Genomic DNA, 20,961 nt, shown 5'->3' on the forward strand with positions numbered 1-20,961 from the left:
TACTCTTTTCAACATACTACGATTTGGGACATACTAATTCTACTTTCAAATACTATTTAGGACGATAGTATGCAAATTGGGACGCAGCATTTCTCTCTCATCCTTTCCCGTTTCCAGGTCGTCCCGCCCTAATTGGACGTGCTGCGTGCGTGCGCTGTGGTTGGTGCTCGGAGAACGCAGCATCTTTTGGTTACCATTAAACCTTGTTAAATGAAAATGTAAAGAAGTTTTTAAATGATGCACTTTTTTTACTTTCCTAATTTTCCCTTTCTAAATTTCCTTCCTAAAATATTTAATTGACTAGAATTTGAGACCATTTATTTATTTATTGCAGGACGTGCATATGATATTCAACTTTAAACGACGGCAATTTCTGTCTAACGATTTTAAAAACCTGTCCGGTAATCATGTAATTTCTCAAAGTGTGCAATGATAAAATTCTCCAGACAAATGCAATTAGTTTCGCTCATAAAGCTTTATCAAAAAATCAACTTGTAGTTCAAGTATTTCACATTTTTTTTCCGGGAGCATCTCTTAAACGTCTCAAATGTTAAATTACGTTCAAAAAGAGATCAAATAATAATCAGTGCCTATAATAACATTAAAAAAATCATGTTTTTTTGCTGAACTTAAGTCGCTCTATTAAGATAAAGGCACAGATTTACTCAAAACCTTCAATTATATACCACCAACACTACCAACTGTGATGCAGAAATGATAAATCCTGACAAATTAGGGGAAAAAAGGACCATTTTTAAGGTCATGTGACTTTTATCTAACGATCACTTACATCCTAAACATTGTTTAATTGAAAACCCCCCAAAAAAGGCTGTAATAAACATCTGATAATTCAAGATGAAGGCAAATTAGTGCTTTTAACATACACATTATAGTTTATATATATATAACTCATGATAGCAAATGCTTCATAGAATCACCAGTGTTTTTTTTTTTACAGGAGCTCCATAATGTGCAAAGTCATTTTTAAAAAAACGTGTACGCTGCATCCTTCAAAACAGGCACACGAGCAGCCGATTCAATATTAATAAAACAGTCCATTGGTGTATAAAAGACGTGTGATTGGATAAAAACACTCTCGAGAGTCTTTAATGGGCATGGTTTACTCTCAACTCCTCCATTTCTTTCAAATGTAGAGCGTCTGGAGTCTGTTTTTTGTCTCTTCTCGTTCAGATATAGAAGTCCAGCCTGCTGGGAATGACTTTACAGCCCTGCATGGAGAAAACGCGCTCCTCTTTAGGGAAATAGTTGAGGTCGTGGGCCATTTTTTCCACCACTTCTTTGTCAGGCGAATGCCCCTTGGAGATCATCTCCGCCAAACCGCACTGAATGATGTGCTTGTACTCCAGAGGGAGAAACGGCACAAAGAAATCCACCAGGTTCTTATCGATCAGACTGGTGTGCCAGAAACCGCCTGCGGGAAGAGATGAATACAGATGAGTTTGACAATAAAAGATGATATAGTGTAGGGCTGGACAATATATATTGTTTCAGCATTGATAAAGAAATGTGCGAGTCTGCAACAGGCATGGGAGTCTGCATATCGCAGGGATTATATTAGACCAGACATTACAGTTAACAACATAGTGGAGTAATTTCAATTCTTAACCTTACACTGAAAGCTTATTATTTGCATGTGTTTTTATGGCCTGTGACTGGATATGCAAATTTAAAGGGGTGGTCCAGAATGTAATTTTAAGGCTTGCTTGTGTTTATAATATGTTTCACTTGAAGGAAATCACGTTATTTTTTCATATATCTCACTTTGATTATATACAGCTACTCAGCTAACATGAAAACGACTGGCATATTTCCTTGTTCCTCTGAAAGGCCCGCCCTCAAGTGACTCTGATTGGCCATCTGTCATAATGTGCTGTGATTCGCGGATCGGCTCCACGTCACGCCTGTACAAGCACGCGCTTTTGTGCTGTGCAAACCGTCAGTCAGGTTCATGCTCGCGCTCTAAAATAACATCTGACATGTGTCTGTAACGAGTGAAAATGGGGTGTGGCTCCTTTAAGAGAGATCGCCATAGTGTGTGTGTGTGTGAATTGTCTGTAGACGCGTGTAACACGAGAAGCACATGTGCGCAGCTTCGATGTTTATTTTTATTGTTCTCTGATGCTGGGATTAAGTTACTGTTCTGTAATATACAGTGACGCTGTTGACAGAAGAATAAAGCACAAGATGTGGGATGCGACCTGTGTGAGCCTTGATTGATTTTTCTGCTGCTACATGAGTTACCGTACGTTCACACCGAAAGCGGTGAGAGTTTTAAAGTAGCCAGAAGTCGTTCATTTTCTATGAGAACCTGCGGCGATATGCAGCGAAGAGCAGCGCGTCTTCGTCGGAGTGGGCGTCGAGGAGAGTTGAAATCAAGCCAACTTGTAATGAGCTATGACGCGGTTCGGTGGCAAGCAATCAGAATGAAGTAGTCCACCGCTTGAGGAGTTTAGAGAACTCAGACCTGTGAACTTTGCTTCCGACCACAGTTTCTCCCAGGGGTTTGATTATTACGGTCGCCGGATTTTCAATTATTTACAATGTTTTTTTACAGGACCATGCATTAAATAAGTTACTAGCGAGTTACTGATGTGCATTAATGTTATATATGCAGTATTTATCTTTTAAAAAGCGGGAATCTCATGCGACAGTACAAAACAGCACTGCTGCTTCAGGATATTTCAGACATATGGACACATATTGGATAATTAAGTGGAGCAAAGCCACACCACACGCAACTTGATCTTCCATTGTTAAATGAATTTGATAAGAAGTGCGCAACATTTTCACACTAGAAAGCATGTTTTATGCGGGAATGTAACTGATACTGCAACGGCTCATTTAAATACGAGATCAATGAAGCGAATTTTGACGCTCTGTCTTCAGCTCGGGCGGCTAGAGCTTCAAAATTCGCTACATTGATCTCTTATTTAAAGGAGCCGACCTTGGACGCTCTCACCGCTTTCGGTGTGAATGCACAGTTAGGCGAGCTCTCCTGTATTTTTTTAACTCAACGCGTTACACAACGTCTTTCACATATATTCGGAATATGCATGTCTAAGTAATATAAATCATTCACATCTCTTTTGCGAGTTCATTATCTGAGATGTAAATGCATGGAAAAGTGCCTCATAAAGAAACACTACAGTCGCACACATATTGAGAGACACGCACGCGCTGGTGAAGTTATGCGTGTGTGTGTGTTTACAGGAGTTTGACTGATAAATATGTATTTGTAGCTAATTCGTTAGCGGTGTCAAACAGCATTTCCCGTTGTTTACATCGTTGCTAAAGCATACCGTTAATGCTAGACACTGTACACGTCATGATCGATTTTAACTAATAAAAACACTTACAGGTTATGGCCTCAAAGTCCACAGCTTCTGCTTGTTGGAGCTGCTCCTTCTTTTAGGAGATTTGAACCGAATCCAAATCTCTGAACTGGGAGAGATTCTGGAGCTATATTGTCAAATCATGCTTGCTATGTATTTTATAATTATCTGGAACATAATTAATATTGAACTGTAAGCACTTCTGTCTCTGTGTCGTGTCATTTGGAAGCCCAAATACAGAAACAGACAAAGCTCTGTGGAAACAGCAGCGTTTGGATGCATTTTAGCTCTCTCTGTTATAACGTTACAGCGCCTCTGGCCACGCCCCTTATCTGCGCAGTGTGTGTGCGCGGTAAAAGTACGTTAGTGATCTCGCAGGCCTGTAAGTATTTTTGTAGTCCCCAAAATTCGTTCATTGTAGGCTTTGCTAAGCTAACTCTGTAAAAGCCAAGGTCTCCCTTTGCATTGAACTTTGAGCGTCTTGCATTCAGAGATGTTGTTTATGTTCACACAGCTACATTACACATCAACTAAAGTTTAACATATGATATTGTAGTGGACCACCGCTTTAAGCCATTTGGGCACAATTCATTTGTAGCTTAAATTTCAATTGTACATTATATAAGCATTTACTCAATGAAAACGATACAATGTTGTCATTATTATTAATATTATTATTAGTAGTAGTAGTAGTAGGAGGAGGAGGAGGATACAGTGATTATTTAAGTTCTTTCTAAAATCAGTTTGACACCAAGAAAATCATAAAAATCCTTGGTTATTTCATTTGTATATTCTCTCTGTTACATTTAACTTTGCTTGTCATACTATATTCAGATCCGCTCCCCCACAAAATCATCCCAAACAATCAACCCTGTTCCTGGAGATCAACCTTCCTAAAGAGTTCAGCTCCAATCCTGATCAAACACACATGAACCAGTGTTTGGAGAGTGTAGATTTGGTGCCAACAGGAAGAATTTCAGTTTTACCACTGTTAAGTTTTAGGAAATTTGACGTGAACCAGCATTTTATTTCAGAAAGGCAGTTATTGATAGTGGAAAGGGGGAGTAGGGATTTGGGCTTGCTAGAGAGGTAGAGCTGGGGGTTTTGTACAACATTTCGTTCCACTGTATGTCCACGCATGTAGAGAAATGGCAATAAATAAACCTTGACCTGCCTTGACTAATGCAAGTAATTCAAGTTGGGGAGTATTTTCTGCTCCTTATATTGGGCAGTGTGACGTACTGTTTTTGTTGTTGAAGACGGACAGCGAAAGCGCTGTCTCCAGATGCTTCAGCTGGATCTCCTCTCGTTCTTTGCCGTCTTTCCAGAAATCCAGAGCCACCTGAACGATGTTCTCACCACCAGCATTGCTACAAAAACACAGACACAAAAAAAAACTTGCTTACAGAGACTGTAGGTGGAAATTATATATATTAAAAAAATGTCCTTTAATACAGTTTAATAGCAAATAAAAATGTTAAAGTCCACATGAACCGGAAGCTGTTACTGTTTTTTTGTTTATATTGTGACGCAATTCCTAGAGGAACGGAATATTAAATGAGTAAACAGTGGGCGTGGCTTGTTTTTTCTACTGCGAGCTGATTGGATGCAGTAAAGTAGGCATTTCATTCAGAAAGATGGGGAAAGGGTTTGGGGAGAGTTATTTTAACCTAACAGACTCCTCCTCCTCCTCACCATTTCTGTTTGTTGTCAAAAGTGACAGCTGAAGGGGCGTGATTAAGCATGTTAGCCCCGCCCAATACCTCATACAGACTTAATCTGAGAATTTAACTGAAAACAAACAGGAAGTGCATTTTCAGATTTCATTTAAAGATTACAGGGGCAAACTATTACTTTCTCCTAATGACATGCACAGATGAATTGTTCAGCACAAAACTAGCAATGTGAGCTATTGAAAATTAATATGGTTAGAGATTTGATTTCATGCGAATTTTAACCGCTCTAAACTTTTAAATATTTTTTAAAAACTTTTTCTTATTAGGGCTGCATATATTTAGGGGAAAAATCAGCAAAAGATTAGATGTGTACAATATTATTACGATGTAGTATAACATTTCTTAGTTCATTTTTTTTCATTCTTTATTACATTTCTATCCAAAGAATCTTAAAAGTAAAAAAACTAAAACATTTGTCAACACTGATGATAATTAGACATTTTTCTTGATCATCAAATCAGCATTTTAGTGAGATATTTAAAAGATCTTTTGACACTGAATACTAGTGAAATGCAGAGTATTCATGTATATATATTATGTATTATTTAATTCATTTAAATATAACAATTACATTTACATTACATAAAGTGCTCAGCATATACAAGTAGCCCCCCCCCATGTTTTAAATTCATATTTTTATTGTGCAATATTATATTTGAGTATTTACATTAGATAAGCTAGTACTAAAGCTAAATCTGGAGCTTATCTAACGAAATAACTCACGGTTGGTCGGCGCCATAGCCTAGTGGTTAGCGCGCTGACACATGGTGCAGTAGCACTTCAGGGCATTCCGAGTTCGAATCCAGGCTCGAAGACATTTCCCAACCCTACCCCTCTCTCTCTCTCTGTCTCTCCAACCTTGCTTCCTGTCCCATTACTGTCCTATCTAATAAAGGCAAAAAAGCCAAAAATAAATCTTAAAAAAAAAAAAAAAAAAAAAAGAATTGTTGGTTGTAATTTTTTTTTTGCAATATGTTGCTTAAATTTAATTGTATTATCTTTCAATTTCTAAATATGTTTGGTGGCTAAAATATTATTTTAATAAATTTAATAAATCTGTTTTGTTTAAATGCACCAAAATACATTACCTATATTCACTGAGAAATGGAGAAAAATATTCATTTTCAAGATGGGGTGCACTCTATGCTGAACACTGTATATACACATAGAAAACAGCTGTTTTAAAAAAGTAACTCTTACTGTTTTATCAGAACTTTTGTATATTATTATTATTTTTTAGGGGTTTATCACCTTTAATTGAGATTGGACAGTGGAGGTTACAGACAGAAAAGTATTGGGAGCAGAGAGACGTGAAGGGTCGGCAAAGGACCTCGAGCCGGGAATTGAACTCTGGTCGCCGTAAGTGGTGCTATATGTCGGCATACTTAACCACTATTTAAAATAAATAGAAAATAGAGATTTTTTGTCTGCATCTCCCAGCCTAGCAGCAGCCATCAAGCACACTACATTTTCATATTGTATTGTATATTTGTAATGCAATGTCAGCATCTCAGGCTATTTTTATAGCAAAAGAATTAAGAAAACACCATTATAATAAATACAATAATTTTTTTAATTTAACAAAAGTTATATCAGATAAGATTATACATTCATCAAAAATTAAGCGAGTTTACATCAAGAGTTTTTTTTAAAGAACGTTAAAAAAAGGACAACCCAATAAAATCTGGATTGTGCAAAACATGCATTACAGCTACAGCACATACAGCTCAAGCACATAAAACTATTTCAGCTAATAAGCATTAATAAGACATTCATAAATATGAGAAATAAAATACACACACACAAAAAAGTCCTTTATTCAAAAATTCTCTTAAACATTACAATGAAACCCTAAAAAATAGAATAGATGGATACAATTTTGCCATCAATTTCTTTTGTATTTTTTAGATTTATCCCCTGTGAACTTTATGTATTATTATTATCATCATCTTAATTATTATTATTTTTAAAAAGATTTATTACCGCTTTGTTGCTATTGTGATTGTATCTGGAATTGTAGTATTTGTCTGTGTTCGGTGTATGATTAGTTACATTTCTTGCTTTGCAAATTTATAATAAAAAATGTAATTATTAAAAAACATTACATTAAAACCCTGAAGGTAAAACAAACAAACAAACAACAAGGATGAATACAATATTGGCAACCTTTTCTTTAGTATTTTTTTAGATTTATCCCTTGCATTTTATTTATTTTTATTATTATCAGCTTTTTTATTATTGTTTGTTTGTTGCTATTGTAATTGTAACTGGAATTACAGTATATCTCTGTATTCTGTGTAAGATTAGTTACTGTTCTTGTTATGCAAATATATGATAAAAAAATATTAAATATAAAACAATAAATAAATTATACAGAAAAGAAATAAACATATAAATAAAGTTGCATGCTACAGAAAAGCAAAGGAAGTCTTCTGTTTGCAGACACTGACCTGAGGAAAATGAAGATGGCCTGTCTGTATGACACTCCATTCAGGTTATCGTAAAAATCCAGGTACGGTTTTATACTGTCGATCAACCCGGGATGCATTTTATCCATTTCATCAAAAATGAACATGGAACGGGGGCATATGGAAACGTTCCCTCGTATCCAATCCTGTAACTGCGTCTAAACCCACAGGACACATGGAGCAGATAATATCACCATTTATTAAACACACAGCAAAGTGCATAACACAATTTATTTTTAGTTTTCAGAGTTGAGGTTTAGTTTAGTTCAGATCAGTGCGTTTAATTTTCTCTGCTGAAAGTCCAAACACTGATCCTGGATTATGTATATTGGATATGTATGAAGACAGTTGTGCTTTGTCTACTAAAGAAAGAAAATTGATTGATTTATGTTTAATACATGCAAGACGTTGTATTGCTTTGTGTTGTACAAATGTTTAAATCGCACCACCATCTGACTTTGGTTGAGAAACCCAAGAACCCGTTCAGCTCTTGAAAAGCTCACATATGTAATAAAGAAAAACCTCTGAATTTTGTGATTTCTTGGAGGTGTTTTTGAACTAAAAATGGAGATATTGAAGCTTTGGAAGTCTGAAGTTGTGAACCGGTGTTTGATCAGATTTGCTTTTTATTATTATTATTATTCATTTTATTTTTTCCCATCAAGGTTAAAGTCAACCTTATTTATATAGCACCTTAAAACAACATAAATGTTGACCAAAGTGCTTTACAAACATGACAACATTAATAAACAATTAGAGAGACAGGACAAAATATGCAACAAAAATTATTTATATCAATAGGCCAAAGTTTAGGATCCCTAAACCTGTCTGGTGTAGGTTTTGGATACTGGGGTTTGATTTATTGTAAAACTTAATAAAGACATGTTATACAAATCTGTGATACCATTTGATTGTAAAATACAATTTTTTGGATGTGGAATGGTTAAAAAGACATAAATATATATATAATTTATTTTATTATTACATATTTATTGCCACATCAGCAACTTATGGCTATTTCGTGGCCAAATGGATATACATTAAAATATTACATGATAAAAACAAAAAATAAAAATTACTCAGACAAATATATAAAATATAAATAGATAAAATTTACAAAAAAATTTATTCAAAGATAAATATGGTTCTATTTTTCTATTCTATTCTATTCTATTTTTGATCAAAAATGTAAAACTCTTCCTGGTGGTCCCTTTTTAAAAATGTCCATCAAAGTACTCTCCTTATAAAAATGTTGTCTAATGGAATTTAAACTTCTACATTCCAACAAAATATGTTTGATGGTAAGAGCAGTCTGGCAGTTATTACGTCTGATCATGCCTGATTTCGAAATTATAATTTGCTAAATGTCTTTCATTGATTTTTTTCGGGTTAATTTCATATAATTTGTTGTTGATGCAGTTGTCCCATTCTCTTTGCCTTGTTTCGTTTATGTACAAATTTATGGTGGGTTTCAAGTCATCAGGAGGAATTAAACATTCAGTCACATTCAAGGAATATACATATAATAATGTCGGTGGATGTTAAATAAAAACATTACCAAAGGAAAAAAAAAAAAGGTTCTCACAAGAAAGTCCTATACCCTAAAAGCAGGGGTAGGGAATCTATGGCTCGGGAGGCACATGTGGCTCTTTGACCAAAAATATGTGGCTCTCCAGCTGTCTCTCTTCAATAACATTTTAAAGCTTAAAAAATTATAACTGTCATTAGAAATCAGTTTCCTGTTGAAAATCCAATTTTAATTCCCTTTTTAATGTATACAACAAAATTAATAAGAACTCAGTTTACAATAAAAGCAGTGCTGTGGATTAACTTGAATCGCCACACTAATAAAGAGCAAGCAACTTACATTTTCATGTTCACCTCGTACAAGGAAATTCAAACAGCATTCATAAGTGGTGATGGAGAAAGAGAACAATTCGGTAAATTGTCCTTTCTTCATTTATTTACTTGCTCAACATGTGATGCTTCATATTTGTTTCATATTTGTTTCATATTATTTTCAAGTTGTGCAGGGAAATAAATGAAGAAAGGATATAAGATTGACCCCAATGGCTCTTTTAAAAAAACTAATTTGCTAAAAGAAAATCTGAAATGGCTCTTTGCTAAAAAAAAAGGTTCCCGACTCCTGCCCTAAAAGCATGGATGGAAATTATTAAACAAAACAATCGAGCAAATTACAGCATTTTTAAATCAGAAAATGGACACATTTATTTCATACATCTCATAGACTAGATTTGATTCTTTGGATTAATTCTGATGTAATGGATCACTCCCTACATCTACTTAGTTTTACTTTGGTTTTAATTTGCTTTGTAGCTGATCATTTATTTCCCTTTTTATTACTGATTTGTCTATGTATTCTTATGTATGCCAAATACGCTTACATGCGCACATATATGGAAGCATATATGACTAAAAGAGAAAGAAGATGTAATAATTATTCGCCCTCCTGTTACATTTAAATTCATAACGGAGAGCAGATTTTTCTCAACACATTTCTAAACATAATAGTTTTAATAACTCATTTCTAATAACTGATTTATTTGATCTTTGCCATGATGACAGTAAATAATATTTAGATATTTTTCAAGACACTTAAAGTGACATTTAAAGGCTTAACTAGGTTAATCAGGCAGGTCAGTGTAATTAAGAAAGTCACTGAGTAATAATAGCCTGTTTTTTAGACAATCGAAAAAACTAATATTGCTTAAGGGGGATAATAATATTGACCTTAAAATGGTTTTAAAAAACACTTTTATTCCAGCCAAAATAAAACAAATAAGACTTTCTCCAAAAGGAAAAAATATGATCAGAAATACTGTGAAAAATTCCTTGCTCCATTAAATATCCCATGAGAAATATTTGAAACAAAAAAAATGCACAGGAGGGCGAATAATTCTGTCCCAACTGTATGTCTGATCTCTGATATGTGTCTGATGTTAAGGCCCGTTTCCACTGAGTGGTACGGTACGGTTCGGTTTGGTACACTTTTATAGCCGTTTCCACTGTCAAAAAGCGTACCGAACCAAACCGTACCGTACCGTACCACTTTTTCGGCACCCTTTCGAAAGGGTACCAAACACGAGAAAGGGTACCAAAAGGCGGAGCTAGACGCGCAGCTGAACGCTATTGGTTTACAGAGATATGTCATTCGCTTACGCAACAAGCCAGAATGAAAACAAAAAAACCGCCATATTTAAAATACACGCACAGCCGACGAGCCGAGAGATTACAGTGGAATTATTTACACCAGGGGTCACCAAACTTGTTCCTGGAGGGCCGGTGTCCTGCAGATTTTAGCTCCAACCCTAATCAAACACACCTGAACAAGCTAATCAAGGTCTTACTAGGTATATTTGAAACATCCAGGCAGGTGTGTTGAGGCAAGCTGGAGCTAAACCCTGCAGGGACACCGGCCCTCCAGGACAGAGATTGGTGACCCCTGATTTATACATATAATAACGAGCCATGGTCGACAAGGGCAAACAAACCTTGTCGTCGTCTTGATAAACAGCCACAAAGCCATGGAGTAGAGCAGATTCACCCTGTGCCGCGTAGTTTTTTTTTCAAGGCAGTCTGAAGTGCGAGCGATTTTGCTTTCTTCCTTCACCGTGCGTCTATATCTGAAATAACAAACTTCTTGAGCTGATGATAATAACCTGCGCTTGATTATTGACGTGCTTTTGAAACCCGATCCTGTCAGACACTGACAAACGCGAGAGTGAAGCGCGGAAAAAACAAAGGAGAAGCTGGAAAAAAAGGAGCACATTATTTTTTCAGCAGACGTGAACACACTGCCTTGTTTAACTATTATTGTTATCATCACCTTTTGGACTAATATGAACCGGGAATGACGGAATTACTGTCTAACAGAGGCTACATGTGCTGCTGAAGATTACACACACAGATGAGAGGTTTTCACTGACTGTAGGCTATATATTGTGTTGTTTTTGAACCTAAATACGGACCAAATGTCTGTTGTGTGTAGTTCTTCTATAATTGATAACATATCGGAGACTGTAAGAGGCTGTATGTGTTTATATATGTTCATTTATTTATTTATTTAATATAATTACAGACGTTACAGTAGGCTGTTTCGCACTGTCATTGATCTGCAGTTATAATCAACTCATGATCATAGAAAAGTTAGTAATAAACATTTCTACACAAGTATTTATGTGTATGAAGCATCTGTTTTGTGAGAAGTGCTTCTCATATGATATGTAAGTGACCTGTACAGCTTTATTGTAGACATTTCCTCGAGCGAGAATGACGTCGACTGAAACGTTCTGTCATACACCACGCCCACCAAAAGGGTACCCTTGTTAGTGGAAACGCAAGCTTGATAAAGGTGACCCATACCAAACCGAACCCTACCGTACCGTACCAGTCAGTGGAAACGAGCCATTAGTGTAATACTGTTTGAGAAAAAGACTGATTATATAAAAAGTAAATAAATCATAAAATCAGCTTACCTTGTATGTGTCTAAGTGGATCTCGTGGGGAAAGTGTGCTGTTGCTGTAAACAGATGGACGAAGCTGCTCTTCATGCCTTTCACGTAAATGTTTTCAGCCAATAGTTGGCTCACAAAGTTCTTCCCGGTGCCGGTCCAGCCGTGCAAGGACAGAACCAGCGGTTTCTTTGGGTTTTCGTTGTTCATGAAGCCTGTGACGGCCTTCAGGATGACCTGACCTGCGACGTGCTGCCCATAGAGCTTCGTGTCCAGGTCATACTTCAGGCCTGCGAATGAGAGCACATATTTACACTAAACACATGCTTTATATTTAACATCTGTGCTTTAAACTGAAGTAATAAATAATTCATTAAACAAAAAAAAAAACAGGTAAGCTTTAAACAATGCTCAACTGCTTTTACAATGGCTCAGTGAACAATAACAAGTGCATAATGAAACGATAAATGGTAACACTTTAAAATAATGGTCCATTAATGTATTAACTAACAAGAACAAACAATTAGTAATAGATTTATCATGGTATTTATTCATACTTGTTAATGTTAGTTAATGTTTAGTTAATTAATGTTAATTCATATTAACTCACTGTGCATTAACTACCGTTAACCTCCTAAAATCAAGTGCTATTTTGGGATTTCCGCCTGGATTTTGACTACCCAAAATTTAAAAGCTTCCCAAATCCACATGCAGAGGTGTAAATGCAAAAGTTTGAAATTAATTTTGTAGAAAAGCCTTTGAATCTTCATAAAACACTGTTGAAAGTGATTAGAATAACTGTATTTGTTGTCTGTTTTATAATAAACCCCTCCAAAAAAGAGGTGTTTTTTTTTGTAATCTCAAATTTGAAGGTGTACCTTTTAGGTTCTGTGTGGTTTAGGTTGCTGTAATTTAGGTGGTTCCAGCACATGTCAGTAATCATAGGGAACAAAAGAGAAAATGTCTTTATCATAATCTATGCAAAAGTTATTCTATTCCAACTGATGAGAGATTGGAACCACTTATGGGGGAATTGGGCCAGTACGGACCTTTAAAATTTAAAGAATGCGGAAGTAAACCATGGCACGAACCCGGATATTAATAATGCATTAATTAATGTTGAACTATGATTAATAAATGCTTTACAAGATCATTCATGCATAGTTAATGTTAGTAAATATAATAACTAACATAACTAATGGACCACTACTCTAAAGTGTTATCTGATAAATGATGTGTGCTGTAGTTTTGATTAAATCAGTAGGTAATTATTTTTAAAATATGTAAATAATGTTTGGCTATACTGTGAGTTACATAATATTATTTAATATTTTAAAAGCAAAATTAGTTATTGTTTTAAATTAATAAAATACAAAAATAATTGATGTTTTGTTAAATAAAATAACAAAATGACTATTAGTTTCAAATAAATCATTATAAAAGCATAAGGAACAATATTAATTTATATCAAATTCCAAATAATCATTGTAAAAGACAATACAATAATTAATAAACAAGAGAAAAAAAGTGTTAACTAAGATCATTTAAAAGCAGCATTTGATGTAGGTCTGCACTATATATCGTTTGAGCATTGATATAGCAATGTATGCGTCCGCAATAGTCACATCGCAAGATATGCAGTGTTGAGTTGGGATTATAGTTGACCAGAATCCACAGGTCAAAACACATGAGATTTGTGGAGTCACTGCAAAATCTAAGAATTATGAGTGATAATTGAACATTTTCATGTGTTTTTAAGGCTTATGTGTGAACATTTTTTGAAAGCATATTAAGAGAACATAAAGACATTTAAAAACAGAAACATTTTATTGAATTGTTTATATAATGAAGACTATACAATGCTCCACTAAATTTATTTATCAAATTTCTGTACTTGAATACGATTAGACTCTTCCCAGAAAACCATAAAGGGCTGTTTATTTCACTTTAACATTTGCACCATTATGCTTACTGGTGACTGTATGTTTATTATATATATATATATATATATATATATATATATATATATATATATATATATATATATATATATATATATATATATATATATATATATATATATATATATATATATATATATATATATATATATACCATCATTTTCATAAAATATATTTCACTCCCATACAACATCATTCCAATCAATCTTAAGTAATGACTTTCCAATTAGGGCTACAGTTGAGGTCAGAATTATTAGCCTCCCTGTTTATTTTTTTCCCCCAATTTCTGTTTAACGGAGAGCAGATTTTTTTCAGCACATTTCTAAACATAATAGTTTTAGTAACTAATTTCTAATAACTGACTTATTTTATCTTTGCCATGATGACAGTAAATAATATTTTACTAGATATTCTTCAAGACACTCCTATACAGTTTAAAGTGACATTTAAAGGCTTAACTAGGTTAATTAGGCAGGTTTGGGTAATTAGGCAAGTTAAGAGTATAGCGTTGGGTTGTTCTGTAGACTATCAATAAATATATAGCTTAAAGGGGCTAATAATATTGACCTTAAAAATGGTTTATAAAAATTTGAAACTGTATTTATTCTAGCCGAAATAAAACAAATAAGACTTTCAACAGAAGAAAAAATATTATCAGACATACTGTGAACATTTCCTTGCTCTGTTAAACATCATTTGGGAAATATTTAGAAAAGAAAAAACTAAATCAAAAGGGGGGCTAATAATTCTGACTTCAACGGTATTTAAGTAATGTGGTGAAATTGTATTTATATTGCAATATATATTGCAGGGGAAAAATATCGCAAATGTCAAAATGTCAAATGTCAAATGTCCAATGTCAAATTTTTCCTAAATCATGCATGCCTAAATTGAGGTATTGTTATTCAAACTAATTATTATAATATAAATACAATAAAACAGTTATATGATTAGAAAAAGTAATTATTAAACTCGACATATGACATAAAATTTTTCTGTATTATTGTTCTTTAAAAGCAATAATAATGAAGAATAATAAAATTATTTTAGCAAATAAAAGGCTAAAAAGCTAAATAATATATTAAAGTAAAGTTCTCATGAAGTAGAGACATTTCAGAGTATATAAAGGAATCAGAGAGTGAAATTCAATACCTTTTAAGACCATTTTTTTCCTTTCCATATATTTTAAGACCTTATTACCACCTTTCAACCAGAAACACTGGCGAGATAACATTATTCATATACCGAATACAAATCAATTAAATGAAGCTAATTCAGCAGGTTGCCGCCTAGAACTGCAGAAATAATGGGGTTACCTTGGTTACTGCAGGAAAACAAAGCAGCATGATGTCAAATCTAGCAGGAATCATAAACTACACAGCATCATGATATTCGCAGATTTAATTCAGGCAAACTTTAGCATACAACCATACATTGCATAATAAAAAACATTTAATACCTTGCAAATTAGCATTTAAGACTTTTTAATACTTTTTAAGGGCCTTAAATTTCTCTACATTGATTTATCAACTTGTAATACTTTAAGACCTTGCAGACACCCTGCATTTACAGTACATACAAAGACACCTTTACAAATAAAACAATCATTTTAAAACAATAATAATTATTTATATGCGTTTAATAAACGACTATTTGACTACAGACGTAACATTTTGCTTAAAAAGTGAATAGATTTATAATTGAGCAGATCATTATGAAACAGAAATTTTGAAAGTAAACAACATTTGGCTGCGTATATGCATCTTAAAAAATACTTGCATCAAACAATAATTACAACAAAGAATAATTGAGGTAAAGTTGGTTTTATTTCCGCACATTCGTTTATTTCAGTGAGGTAAAGTTGGTTATATATTCACACATTCGGACTTTGATGTTCACTAAAACACTATAGCAGAATTTAAAAGACTAATAGAGATTCATTATAATGATGTACTATTATGAGCACAACTTGTGGCACGATATCTATGTTGTTTACCATGATACATTACATATTGTGTCTAAAATCGCATGTGAGAAGACTTCGAAACAACATTAGCACTATTTAATTGACTGTCAACAATGTTGTACTTTGATAGTCATTGACTGATATTATGACTTCACTATTTAAAATACTTTAATGAAATTATATTAAGGTGAAAGTCTGAATGTGTGAAAATAAAACCAACTTTACCTCAATCTGTATTGTTTACCGAGCTACTTTCAATACTGAAAATCTGAATTAACATGCAGATATGACTTCAAAACAACATTAGCACTATTAAATTGACTGTGAACAATGTTGTACTTTGATAATCATTGGCTGCTAATATGATTTCACTATTTAGAAGTGGCAAACAATATGTTTCTGAAATTATATTACGAAAGTGAAAGTCTGAATGTGCGAATATGAAGCCAATTTAACACCAAAATAAAATTCAATGCAAATATGGGATTTTGTATGGGAATTCTGCGGGATATAATGAACACAAACACGCCTAAATCAAACAACAACACGTATTTTGCTCAGCTGTTCACCTGTGGCGTTAAAGTTGACCCAGTTTTCGTGGCAGTTTTCATAAATATAGCGGTAGATTTTCCTGCCGAGCATCGCGGTTCCTGTTCCCACCACCAGCAGTGAGGTGGACACGGGCTCGATGGCCTCCACGACCAGCCCGGAGATCAAAATACAGAGAAATAATGTCGTCCATGCGCGAGGAGGCCGTGCTTTCATTTTACTATATAAATCATCGATACTTTTATTCGGAAACGGGGTGAAAAAAAACAAAAACAACGCGGGCTCCAACCTGGCTCACAGCCGCCACTTCCTGCTTGGAATAAGCGCACTACGCATGCGCGCAAATTAGGTCACATGGGTCAAACAGGGCCATGCTGTGTTTTTATCATGTATATGTGAACATGCAGGCTTCGAAATCGGGTATTACATACATTAGCATGAATCAATGCATATTTTTACAATAATACAGGATTTGTATGCATTTCTCAGTGAATATAGGCAATAATATATAATAATATCTGCTTTATAATAATATATATCTGTTACAATATTAATATCTGTTTTATTAAACAGTTATATCCATTAAAAAAAAAGAGTTTTGTCATCTTTAAGAACAGAAAGATAATACATTTAAAATAATAATAATTATTTATGTGTGTTTAATAAATGACTATTAAACTACACGCATAACATTTTGCTCTACTGTTTAAAAATGTTTATAATTGCCCGAATCATTATAAAACGAAAATACAACAAACACGGGCCAAAAGGGACCACACTGTCTATAGAAAATGTACATGTGAACGTGCAGACTTAGAAATCAAGTATTAAATATATCCACATCATTTAATACGCATTTTTACAATAATATTTTTAAAATAAGAATACATTTTAATATCTATGAAAAAAACAAGAGAAACGCCAAAAAATATATAAATAATGATAATAAAAATGTTATTGCAAAAATATGTGTATTAAATTATGCTAATATATGTAATATTTAGAATAATTTCTAAGTCTGCACCTTCACATAGACCTGTCTATGTATATTTGTGTGTGTGTGTGTGTGTGTTTAAACTTTATATGTAAGCATGCAGACTTAGAAATTGGGTATTGCATATATCAGCATAAATTAATACACATATGTTTGCAATAATACATTTTTATTTCTCAGTGAGTATAGACAATAATATTTAGTGCACTTAAACAAAACCGTTTTATTAAACAGTTAAATCCATTAAAATAAGATTACATTTTAATAAATAGGAAAAATCAAGAGAAACATAAAAAATATAGAAATAATAAAAAAAAACTATAATTATTATAGTTAAGATATGAATAATAAATTATGCTGACATGTGTAATATTTAGAATAATTTCCAAGTCTGCACATTCACATAGACCTGTTTATGAACCTTTTGTGTGTGTGTGTGTGTGTGTGTGTATGTGCTTAAACTGTATATGTGAACATGCAGAAAATTTTGATATTGCATATATCAGCATAAAATAATACACATATTTTTGCAATAATCATCTTTTAAATCAATTTCTCAGTGAGTATAGCCAATAATATTGGTGCATTTAGACAAAAACATTTTATTAAACAGTTGTATCCATTAAAAATAAAAATACATTTAAATAAACATGAAAAAGAAAATCAAGATAAATGGTAAAAATATAAAGTTAAAAAATTATTGTAAAAATGTGTAATAAATTCTGCTGATATATGTAATATTTAGAATAATTTCTAAGTCTGCACGTTTACATAGACCTGTTTAAATTTTGTGTGTGTGTGTGTGTGTGTTTAAAATGTATATGTGAACATGCAGACTTAGAAATTGGGTATTGCATATATCAGCATAATTTAATACACATATATTTGCAATAATACATTTTTGATCAATTTCTCAGTAAATGTAGCGTTTTATTAAACAGTTATATCCATTAAAATAATATTACATTTAAATAAACAGGAAAATCTTAGAGAAACATTAAAAATATAAATAATATTTAAAATATTACTGTAAAAAATATGTGTATTAAAATATGCTAATATATGTAATATTTAGAATAATTTCTAAGTCTGCATGTTCACATAAACATATGAAAAAAAAATTCTGTGCTTTTAAAATGTATATGTGAATGTGGACATTACTCATCTCTTTGCATTGGCATACACATAAAACAAAAAGAAATCCTCTAAAGGATTGTTAGTCTGCATTGGTTAGGGCAACCGGAGCCGGGAACACTTCCTAAAAGACATTATAATTTGAATGGCATCTATGCTTATCTTAGTCTATTTTTCATTATCCCAAGGTCTCCAAAATCCTGGACCAGGCCGCATCCTGAGCAGATTCTGTGGTGGTCATGGAGGAGTGGAGAGCATGAGACTGATTACTGAAAGACCCAAGTGACAGACGAGTCTCTACATTAGCCGCATTTCCACTATCGGGCCAGTGCGAGCCAGGGCTTTAATCGGGCCAGGCCGGGCCAATAGCCCGGGAGGTTGAGAAATGAGGCCGAAATCATGTCGCGTTTCCACCGTCGGGCTAGTTGCTCGCAGCGCGTCACGCAAACACCGCCCCCAGAACATCCCCCGAATCAAACGTCACACAACCCGTCACACAACCCGCCCACTTCAGCGGGAACAAAAAACTCAAATTAGAACCACAAACACAAACTGGCATTACTACGAGAGCTGGAAGATGGAGAACACCGAAGCGATTGCTTTTTTACTGTTTGTGGTCTGTTGGTGTAAGGCCAGACAGCGATCCCTGGATAAGGACATTCGAGTTCGGCGGCATTCACTTCGAACACAGATTTTTCTTAGTGAGTTGATCAAGCGCGATAGCAAAACAAATGTAAGGGAAGAAAGCATCTTGTCTCCTCTTTACCTGAGAGGAAAACTCCGCCTTTGTACGTAACCCCGCCCCGAAGCCCCAGTTGGCCCTCCTTGGCCCAAGGTATTCGGCGGGCCGAAAAAGCCCGGACGCTGGCCCCAAGGAAGCCCCGCTTTGGCCCGATTACGCCCCGGAAGTGATAGTGGAAACGCGACTGGCCTTGGCTCGCCCTGGCTCACTCGCTTTAGGCGCGATAGTGGAAACGCGGCTATTGATGCCAAGGACCAACCTGAACACCTGCTGGTGACCTACTCACACCTGCAGCTTCTCCACGATGGACTCTCCAGCGCCTAGACTGCAGCTCTGCACAAGAAGTTTGGCAAGGGGAGAAATGGTCATGCCTAACTGAGCCTGGTTTTATCCCTTGAGGTTTTTTCCTTCACTTTTGTCAATTGGTGAAGTTTGTTCCTCGCCACTGGCTTGCTTGGTTTGGGACTTGTGGAGCTGTGCATTGATGGATTTGCTCTTCAGTGTTTGGACTTTCAGCAGTGAAAATTAAGCCACACTGAACTGAACTGAACTGAACTGAACTTCAACTCTGAAAACTGGACTGACACTGTTTCAATTTACTAGAACTTCTACGTTAAGCTGCTTTGACACAATCTACATGGTAAAATCGCTATAAAAATAAAGATGAATGAACGTGCAGACTTAGAAATCGGGTATTATATATGTCAGCATAATTTATTACACATATTTTTACAATAATACAATTTTTATTAATCTCCCAGGAAGTATAGCCTATAATATTTGGTGCATTTAAACAAAACAGTTTTATTAAACAGTTATATCCAATAAAATAAAAATAAATTGTGATAAACATGAAGACTAATTTTTAATCTTAACGTCCTAAATCAATAAATAAAGGCCAGACGAACCTGTTCTGTTGTAAGAGATCCACTCAGGTCTGCAGCACTCATTGAAGTAATAAAACATGTTCTGATATCCGGCCAGAAAGCCCGTCAGAGCCGCTGCCATCCCGACCGCTATACTGGTGCTAATGGGTTCAATAGCGGCTGTCAGAGAGCAGATCCACAGCACACAGCCGGTTGACAGCAGCCAGGCCGAGCGCATTCTGCTGTCCGACACAAACTAACACGAAATAATCTAATCTACAGATGATCGATATCGTACTGGTCCCGTTTAGTAAATAATGACGACCCACTTCCGTAAACGGAGCCAACAGAAAAGGGTCCGTACGGAGTAAACGCGCGTTGTGAAGAGTTCCACGCTATGACGTCAAGCTTTTTCCCCAGAATGTACAGTTTAATTCAGGGGTGCCCAAAGCGCCGAAAACCAAACTTGATTAAGGGCTGTGGGCCGAAGTTAATATAGCAAATCGTATTACATCAGATTTGCCATGGCTGGTTTCCTAATTTATTTGCTAATATTTAAAAATAAATAGAATAGGTTGCTTTAAAGCATATTAATTAATGATGTAGAATTTGTTTATTTAATTTGATTTACATTTGTGAAGGATATTCTGTAATCTGTAGTTTTACTTTATTTTTCTGTATTTGTATATATTATTTTATTTTTTTTATTTTTATAATTTT

General features: G+C 34.5%; 1 protein-coding gene across 2 annotated transcripts; it reads right to left on the reverse strand.

Moving 5' to 3' along the window:
• Positions 1-456: 456 nt before the first annotated feature.
• tor1 (torsin family 1) lies at positions 457-20,578 on the reverse strand. Of its 2 annotated transcripts, none has more exons than XM_056446821.1 (5): positions 20,284-20,578; positions 12,054-12,319; positions 7,540-7,715; positions 4,596-4,723; positions 457-1,432 (listed from the first exon to the last, which is right to left on the reverse strand). In XM_056446821.1, the coding sequence occupies exons 1-5, from the start codon at positions 20,477-20,479 to the stop codon at positions 1,188-1,190; spliced, it is 1,011 nt and encodes a 336-aa protein (XP_056302796.1). In that variant the 5' UTR covers positions 20,480-20,578; the 3' UTR covers positions 457-1,187. The 2 variants fall into 2 exon arrangements, with proteins under 2 accessions (XP_056302796.1, XP_056302795.1); XM_056446820.1 differs by lacking the exon at positions 20,284-20,578 and adding an exon at positions 16,526-16,824.
• Between the last annotated feature and the right edge of the window lie 383 nt (positions 20,579-20,961).

The sequence above is a fragment of the Danio aesculapii genome, chromosome 21, assembly GCF_903798145.1.
Source record: "Danio aesculapii chromosome 21, fDanAes4.1, whole genome shotgun sequence".
NCBI classification, from domain to species: Eukaryota; Metazoa; Chordata; class Actinopteri; order Cypriniformes; family Danionidae; genus Danio; species Danio aesculapii.